At 39.4% G+C, this 10,000-nt stretch overlaps 1 protein-coding gene across 1 annotated transcript in view; it reads right to left on the bottom strand.

The window, feature by feature from the left end:
• The window catches only part of LOC143040347 (uncharacterized), a 191,610-nt gene that overhangs the window by 32,477 nt on the left and 149,133 nt on the right, over window positions 1–10,000 (bottom strand). The window contains exon 2 of the mRNA XM_076211315.1: window positions 2,971–3,013. Within this exon, the coding sequence (XP_076067430.1) occupies window positions 2,971–2,979 (9 nt within the window). The 5' untranslated portion in view covers window positions 2,980–3,013. The remainder of the gene's footprint in view (window positions 1–2,970; window positions 3,014–10,000) is intronic.

Raw genomic sequence — 10,000 nt, 5'->3', positions numbered from 1 at the left:
AAAAATTAGTCGTTTGTAAAAACAATTCATTATCTCAAATTCAATTTTCTCTTGAGGTAAATTTCAACAGACCTTCTTGTTTGGAAAAAGACAACATTAAGATTTTTTTTAATCATTAATTTTCAAAGATTATAATATAAAAATCAAATGCATATACCGGCAATTACAATTCTTTTTGAACAGTTTTTTGATCTACTCTACGGAACTATTACGTTCTCGATCTAATTCTATATATCTATTAATCTATTTATTCATTTTGCAATTTATGTAATAGGAAATGTATTTCTATCTAGAATGATGTACGTAAGTACTGTCTATAGGGAACGGTATACTAAACATTAATAGTTATATTGTCATGATAAGAGTAAAATGGTTTAAGAATATTGTGAGCACTTGTACCAAAATTCTTCTTCTGTTGTAAATTTTGTTCTTGATGTAGTTATGGCACCTTATATTGACAGGAAATAAGTGACGTTTTTGTAAACATTGGCATTAAAACATATAAAACTGGCCAATGGTATCTGGTAACATGCTAATACATGTTTTCCTAGGGAATGTTTTATATATGTATATAAACAGTAGTTCTCATAATGATTATTTTTTATAAGCAAAGTTGTTTTGATACAACAAAAAATATGTTACTGGTTTGGTTCTGATGTTCACAATAGTATAATAAACAAGTGTTCAGACAGGGGAAAAAATCGTCAGTAGTTTATTATCGACACTATATTTCTGTCTGTCAAAAACATCGACAATTTTTTCCTGTCGACACGATGATTCTGTCAATCAAAACTTGTCGACATTTTTCCGTCGACACGTCGAAGATTGTCGACACAATTAGTCTGTCTCAAAAACTATCGCCCCTTTTTTTTCCCCGACGCGATTAGCCTGTTTCGAAAAATGTCGACATTTCTCTGTCGGCATGATAATCATCCTGACGACGAACAAGAAAGAAAGAAAGAAGAACGCCGAAATCGTTTTATCAACACGATAATTCATTCCGCGGACTTGTCGACCAGTGGGGGCAAAAATCGCCGACCACGATCTTCGTAGCAGCGGACAAAAATCGTCTTTCTCTTCTTCTTGAAGGACACTCAACCCTCAACATGTCGGGAGCATTCCAGCGAGTTTTTATCCGGAGGTTTTGGCTGACCTGGGGGCTTGCCCTCTAATGTGAGCCTGCCGGAACTTAACACCACTCTTCCAGTCGACTCGGCCGGGCTTCCAATCCTGCACGTCCAAGGAATTTGGCCCTAGCGACTTTATTCATCTCATAGAAGCTTCCAGATCATATAGCTTGGGAAAACGTTCTCCAAGCCTTTAAGGTATCGATCAACACTATTCTACTTGACTAGGCCGGGCGTCCAATCCAAGGAATTTGGTCCTAGCAATTTTATTCATCTCATAGAAGCTTCCAGATTAAATAGCTCGGAATAACGTTCTCCAAGCCTTTAAGGTATCGATTAACACTATTCTACTTGACTTGGCTGGGCGTCCAATCCTGCACGTCCAAGGAATTTGGTCCTAGCGACTTTATTCATCTCATAGAAGCTTCCAGATCATATAGCTTGGAATAACGTTCTCCAAGCCTTTAAGGTAGCGATTAAAACTCTTCCAGTCGACTCGGCCGGGCTTCCAATCCTGCACCTCCAAGGAATTTGGTTCCAGCGACTTTATTCATCTCATAGAAGCTTCCAGATTAAATAGCTTGGGAAAACGTTCTCCAAGCCTTTAAGGTATCGATCAACACTATTCTACTTGACTAGGCCGGGCGTCCAATCCAAGGAATTTGGTCATAGCGACTTTATTCATCTCATAGAAGCTTCTGGATCAAATAGCTTGGGAAAACGTTCTCCAAGCCTTTAAGGTATCGATTAAAACTCTTCCACTCGACTCGGCCGGGGTTCCAATGCTGCACGTCCAAGGAATTTGGTCCCAGCGATTCTATTCATCTCATAGAAGCTTCCAGATCATATAGCTTGGGATAATGTTCTCCAAGCCTTTAAGGTATCGATTAACACTATTCTACTTGACTTGGCTGGGCGTCCAATCCTGCACGTCCAAGGAATTTGGTCCTAGCGACTTTATTCATCTCATAGAAGCTTCCAGATCATATAGCTTGGAATAACGTTCTCCAAGCCTTTAAGGTAGCGATTAAAACTCTTCCAGTCGACTCGGCCGGGCGTCCAATCCTGCATGTCCAAGGAATTCGGTCTTAGCGATTTTATTCATCTCATAGAAGCTTCTGGATCAAATAGCTTGGGAAAACGTTCTCCAAGCCTTTAAGGTATCGATTAACACTATTCCACTCGACTTGGCCGAGCTTCCAATGCTGCACGTCCAAGGAATTTGGTCCTAGCGACTTTATTCATCTCAGAAGCTTCCAGATCATACAGTTTAGGACAACGTTCTCGAATTCTTCAAAGTATCGATTAATTCTCTTTTTTGTATCGATTCTGGCTTCTTCAAGACTTATGTGCTGCTTAATATGATATGAGGCTTTACGAAAACGTTTAGGGTACAATATTTTTTCCCAACTCCTATAATGCAAGAGGGAGAAATGTATTTACAATTTGGATACACAGTCGTTTCACAAGTTTGATAAAAAACACATGGCGTCAGACAAAATTATATGTAGAGCAGGTCATCGTACCAATGAACTTATGGTATATATATATATATATATATATATATATATATATATATATATATATATATATATATATATATATATATATATATATATATATATATATATATGTATATATATATATATATATATATATATATATATTACCATCAATTATTTTTTGTGTTTTAAATTCTAAACATCTCATTCAAGAATTAGTTGCTGAAAAATGGGCAAGATTTTGAGATGGAGACAATATGACTAAGCAGTAAATTTTACTTCTTTTATTTTTCCCTCTCTCTAAATCATATCAGTAGCATTCACGTGTGTGCCAAACTTACTGTCCTCATCGCTGATGAACCAGTTTTTAGGTGCGTCTCGTATCTGGAAATGGAAAAAGAGAGAAAATGTTAGTAATCCCACGTGCAGTATAATACATAAAAATTATTTTGCTTGATTCCATTTTCATTGCATTTATTTTTTTTTTGTATTATCTTATTCAATTCAATTCTCTTTTATTCTATTTATTTATCTATTTGATTATTTGTTTATTTTCTATCATTATTATTTTTTTGCGTGCATCAAGATCCATCTGACCCATGTGAGGAATGCTGTACAACAACAACAAGCTCCTTTGCTTACCAAACGGTAATCAGGACATAGCTTTCCCTGCCAGTCAAGAATGTAATATAGAAATAATAACTATCAAGAAATATTCAGTTAAGAACATATACTATTCTCTACCGTGAGGGATATATATATATATATATATATATAAATATATATGTGTATATATATATATATATATATATATATATATATATATATCACAACAAAGTTATGTCGCAGCACATTGGTAAGATAATACTGATAACCCACTTTCGGAGAAGAATAAGCGAAAGTATGAAGATCTGTATATTTCGATCACTAACTGTAATCCTCTTCAGCAGATGTTCAGCAGATGCTGAAAAGGATCACAGTTAGTAATCAAAACATACAGATCTTTATACTTTCGCTTATTCTTCTCCGAAAGTGGGTTATCAGTATTGTATATATATACATACATATATATATATATATATATATATATACATATATATATATATATATATATACCTATATATATATACCGAGAATGTCAATCTCTACGTAGCTCTGCCGCATTGAGGTGCATTCTCCTTTCCTTTCAGCCTGATCAATTTTCTTTCATCTGACGTCATTCGTCCCGTCTTCGGCTGAATAGAAATCGCCTATTCTCAGCCAGAATTAAGTTAATAAAGTATCGTCACTTTTATTAAGGGAGAAGAGACATCGTCCATATCAGATTAGCCATTCAGTCAAGGCTCCGCCTACCCTTGATGACGTAGAGCCAAAGCTCGTTTATGATTGGTTACCCAAGTCATGATAACCAATCAATTCAGTTCTGAACTCTACGCCAAAAGGCACTTTGCATTTTGTCGGCAATTATCAGGGATTCTGTTCTTGGGATCACTGTAGCACCAAAGAGGTGTAGTTATAGATGAATGTAGTGGAAAGAGAAAATTTTAAGGAAGACAGCAAAACGGAGAAAGAGTAGAATTCAAAAGTAAATTACATTCTATTTTGAATTAACATTTGTCTCCAACCTTAAAGACTGCTACATAACTCGGGTCCGTAGGGGTGATACTAAGTTCCTGAAGTATTGATTCTTATCTTGTTGAGTCTTATGCAGTATTGTTCTTATCTTATTGAGTATTATTCTTATCTTATTGAGTTTTATGCAGTTGATGCCCCACAAGAGCCAAGTTCATAAGACTGCAGTTCTCATTTGATTCCGATGTACTGTACCATCTCTTGATGTACTGCTGTGGATTGTTCGGTACTGAGCCAGACCGTAAGTACTAAGACTCCCGTTCGATTCCGACGGCTCCCAGTGAGTGCCATTTGCCCTGGCACTCCGAGGGCATAGGATGGTGATGGTGGTGGTGTTAAAGTTGGTGACTAGCGAGGTCCACAAACGGCGTGGTCACATGAAGATTGACATCCACCCATAAGCATAAATACACACATACATACACACACACACACACACACACACACACACACACACACACACACACACACACACACACACACACACACACACACACACACACACACACACACACACACACACGCACACACACACAGTGCCGACGGGGTCGATTTCGCAAGGCGGTCTAGAGCGAATGTATGTATGTGTGTGTGTATGTTTGTGTGTGTGAGTAAATAGCATCACGTACAGAGTAACGTAACACTTTGACCACCACCCACCCCTTCCTTCTCCTCCTCCTCCTCCTTCTCCTCCTCCTCCTCCTCCTCCTCCTCCTTCTCCTCTTCCTTTTCTCTTTCCTCGTCCTCCTGCTCCTCCTCCTAGTCTCTTCCTCCTCCTTCTACTCCTCTTCCTCTCCAACCACCTACTTTATCTAATCCCCTTCTTTCTTTTCCTCCTTCTCTCTCTTTCTTCGCCTTCTACCATCACCATACAATATTTTTCTCTCCTCTTCCCTACGCTTTCTCTCTTTCTCCAGCTCTTTCTCCTCCTCCTTCTCCTCCTCCTCCTCCTCCTCCAAACTCTTTTTTTTTTCTCTCTTTCTCTCCTCTACCGTATCAACTTGGTAAGGACAGTGCTCAACCAAATCTGCGCGCTCATTGTGAACGTTAATTTCAATTTGCCCTGCTTGCTTAATGTGATTCCTACGTCAGATCAGGGCAGCGTGATGCCACGCTACAGGCCAGTTGGTCTCTGGTAGTTTGGATTTTTGCCTTCTGCATTTTACTTGTACAACATTAGAAGGGAATTTTCAAATTTCTGGTAGTGCATATCAAACCAACATGTAGTATAAAGCATTTGTCTCTCATAATGAGAGACTAATTAGTCAAATGCAATTTATTCATACAAGCTTAGTGACGACTAGTCTAACTTAAGGAATCTGACTTTATAACAGAGAGAATGTCCTACCCCAAGCTACATCTTACATACCGTGGCGGACTTCAAGCGTTTTATTACGTTCGAAGTCGGCAGGCTCTGTCATCATGCAAATGAAGGGCGGGTAGCGTGGACCCACATTGGGAGACCCGCCCCAGGGGGGCCACCCTGGGAGTCGGGCGCGGGAGAGCCGAGCGGCCGGCGAGCTATCGAGACCTTTTTCAGACCAAGGAAGGGTACTCGAATACCATCACTGTAATGAAGAGCGCCTGGGGCCGTACTTTTAAAGCTGACGCACGCTTTCTACCATGACAAAGTAGAATTTTACCCAGATGCATGGTTTAAGTTTGGGTGGGTTACTGGCTGGTTTCTTAAATTTACTGGTGATTTTCATGAGCATGGCCAGTGAAGTTGGTGAAATTTTGTTTTTTTGAAGGTAGAAACCTCTCGCCTGGATTAGCAAATGGTTTTAATAGTGTAGCCCTTGCTCCTTTCCGAACCAGATGGGTAGAGTATATATATATATATATATATATATATATATATATATATATGTATATATGTATATATAATATATATGTATATATACACATATATATACATATATATATATATATATATATATATATATACATATATATACATATATATATTTATATATTTATATATATGTATATTTATATATATATATATGTATATATATATATATATTCAGCTACCGCCAGGCCATTCCATTAATCTCTCTGGAATCCATCATCCTCACCCCAAACCTTTACGGTAGCAAAGAGATTCCAGCGAAGAATTTCCACGAAACAACATCGGATCGACGACTGTAGAGCGGTTCCAAGAACAAAGTTAGTCAATAGCCTTCTTAACACTTGAGTACTAAGCACTAACCAGGCAAATTTCACACATGGATACTAAACACATTGAAAACATAAGCGTCAACACAATAAACACATCCCGTCCCAGTACGGACAGAGCCCAGGAGTGTTCCAGAAATTCTTTCTACAGAGTTGATAGACGTCACTTCCATGTCGATCATCTTACCGTTCCATATTTCTAAATCTAGATTACCTCCAGCGGGTTTTAATGATTTAGCAATTTTTACTCGAGTTTGTGTGGTTCTACTGGTGACGTCATGTCGCCCTGTCCAGGGCCGAAGTCCCGGAGCATTAGAAGGCCATGAGCCATCACTGTAACTTCAAAGCCGTTTTCAACAAATGCGTTCTGACATTGTGTCGTTTTTTGGTTCAAATGTTCAGTGTCATGCTGAAGGCTGTCGATTATAGCTTCATTCCATTTGGTACGATAAGTTGCCACGTACTCATTTCATGCAATGCAATGAGGATAAGATCTGGAAAGAGGGTATTCTGCAGAATATGTATGTGTGTATGTGTGTTTGCATGTGTGTGTGTGTGTATACATGTGTATGTGTACATACGAGTGTATGTGTGTATGTGTGTATACATGTGTATGTGTGTGTGTGTGTGTGTGCGTGTGTGTATACATGTGTGTGTATATGTGTATGTATACATGTGCGTGTGTGTGCGTACCGTGCGTGCAAGGGAGGGTGGTGGAAATCTTGGAAACTTCAAGGCTACAGTATAAAGTAATCTAAGTCTGCCTCCGGTCTTTTTAGGGCTATTGATATATTATATGAAAAGGTATACGTAAATATACATACATACATATATACATAAGTATATATGTATATATATATACATATATGTATAATATATATATATATATATATATATATATGGGAAAAAAGCTATTTAATATACATGTTACAGCATTGTTTAATTCATAGATTGTTTTCTCGGTCTTTATTGCGATGCTACGATCTTCGTCTCTCAGGGTAATCTGCAGACTTCCAAAATCCATAGTTTTGTTCACTCAAGACGTCTTTCTACCTTAGACGGTAGGTGATGCCGCCCACATAGGCCTCTGTCCTGACCCACGATTCTCTTAGCTGCATCCGTTGCCTTCTTCCTTAGCTGTATAACCAAGGGGTCTCATAATCTCTTAGAATTCGCCGCCACACACTTAGATTCTCCTTCTGTATCCCCGCCAGTCCAGATTCTGATGACCCTCGCGACGAAAACGTCACGATTCTGGATTCGGTTCATCCGCCGTGAGAGACAGATGTTACACACTGCATGTCGGCTTGATTTGCTACTGGTGACTATCATCTGCCCTGGCTGTCCAAGGATATCGAGCCAAGATGACAGCTTCGACCGCGGCTAAACTCCGTCACTCTATTTTTTATATATATAAACGAGCAACGGGCTGCGACCGACCCCGGTATGCGAGGGCTCGAAGCTTCGGGCGAGCTCGCTTTGTTCGCAGGTGCCTTCGGCTATCAGCCAATTAGTCGTCTCCGTTGCCGTGACGTCACCACTCTCGGCCAATTAGTCGTCTTCGTTGCCGTGACATCACCACTCTCTCAGCCAATCAGGGGCTGGAGGGGACGTGTCCCCTTGAGGGATTTCCGGTTTTCGGTCCAATTTTGATCGATATCAACAGGAATTATCTTATTAGTATATGTGTGCTTCATTACAAAGGAGGACCATACTGACAGGAGACCTATTGGTCTATAACTAGGTCGGAGGCTAAGAAAAGATACTTGATAGACGAATACTTTGTTTTGGATAAAACCTGACGGTTTCATTCAGTTCCGAGCAAGAGGAGGTCTCGAGCGTTAGGAGACAATCTCAGGATTGAGTTTTCATTTGAGCTAAATCACTCTACACTCAACTAATTCCATTTACAGTGAGTGGTACTCTTCCTTTCATTATTGATGCCAACAAGATATTTCATTCATCTCCACACACACGCGCACACACACACACACACACACACACACACACACACACACACACACACACACACACACACACACACACACACACACACACACACACACACACACACACACACACACGTTCGATTGCTTGCTTCGATGACTACCATTCAATACCTATTTGTACTTTTGCCTTCTATTATGCAGACGCCAGGCCTAATCGCCCGGTGAAGGAGTTGAACACATTGTCATGCAGACAGGAGTGCTGCTCTCACAAACATGAAGTTATTCAACAGACGCAAATGAATGCACAGGCAGACAAATGAACACGTGAACACGTGAACACGTGAACACACACACACACACACACACACACACACACACACACACACACACACACACACACACACACACGCACACACACACACACACACACACACACACACACACACACACACACACACACACACACACACACACACACACACACACACACACACACACACACACACACACACACACACACACACACACACACACACACACACACACATATTCAGGCACGCACGCACAGTACACACACGAATGTCGTTTGTATCAATGTCCCGCATAAATTCTCAACTTTGCGGGCACAACTGTTAAACATGTTGCACATCTTTTCTTCAAACAGCGCTTCTGTCTATGAGGATTACTTCACGCCGTTGAGATGGAATCTTGGATATAAAGGAACAGTTTCCCGGTGAGGGAAGGAAGAAGAATGAGGTATGATACAAGTTGAAATTTATTAACTTTTTTCTTTGATTGGAGATGAGTTTCCAATCAAACGAATGTTGGGTGACTCTGGGCCGTATGGGTGTCACCATAGCCCCATAAATATAACATACTTAAGCTGTCAATATAGCACCGCATAATACCGGGATTGATAGACTAAAACTTATGTAATCAATAGCACCGCATAATACGGGGCTTGAACAGATAAAGAGGACCCTCTTCGTGGTTGAGGGTCAAAATTATATCGATTAAGCTGACCCAATCTACCTTACGCTAATGACTCTACCCAATACCTTATACTTAGATTGTTTTGTTCTGTGTGACTTTATACAATTCTATTTAGTTTAAAGGAAGCTCTTGTTGGTAAATAGTAGTTTTGGGAAACCACTGTTCTTATATACGTACTATAAAGTGCGCATATGCTATGCTTTCGCATATAGCAGGGTTATACAAGCATCTAAATAAATTATTGCCAGTGCACCTTCACTGCAAACATGTATTTATGCATTCATATATGTAGATTCGTGGTTATAAGTCTTTTAAACACCCTATGATTTCCCCTATGCAAATGTACTTTGCTAGTGGGTTTTGATGGCTTTCATGCAAGCATATCACTTATACTTTATAGAAAATTTATAGGAATTGTGAACAATTAGAGGTTATGTTTGTGCAGAGGAAATAGTTTCTTAGCATTCTGAAATCCAAAAACAAACAACAGCTATGGAAGAGTAGTCACGTCTCAGTTATTAAGGGAATTGATTGTCACTTAGCTATGCGAATTCAAGTCCAATGCAAATTCTAATTGGTACATTACTCATCCTAGTTGTATATATAAGAGTCTTCTAAT

This window comes from Oratosquilla oratoria, chromosome 28 (genome assembly GCF_046742065.1).
Source record: "Oratosquilla oratoria isolate Oo_2021 chromosome 28, ASM4674206v1, whole genome shotgun sequence".
NCBI classification, from domain to species: Eukaryota; Metazoa; Arthropoda; class Malacostraca; order Stomatopoda; family Squillidae; genus Oratosquilla; species Oratosquilla oratoria.
This window is presented reverse-complemented; position numbering and strand designations above follow the sequence as displayed.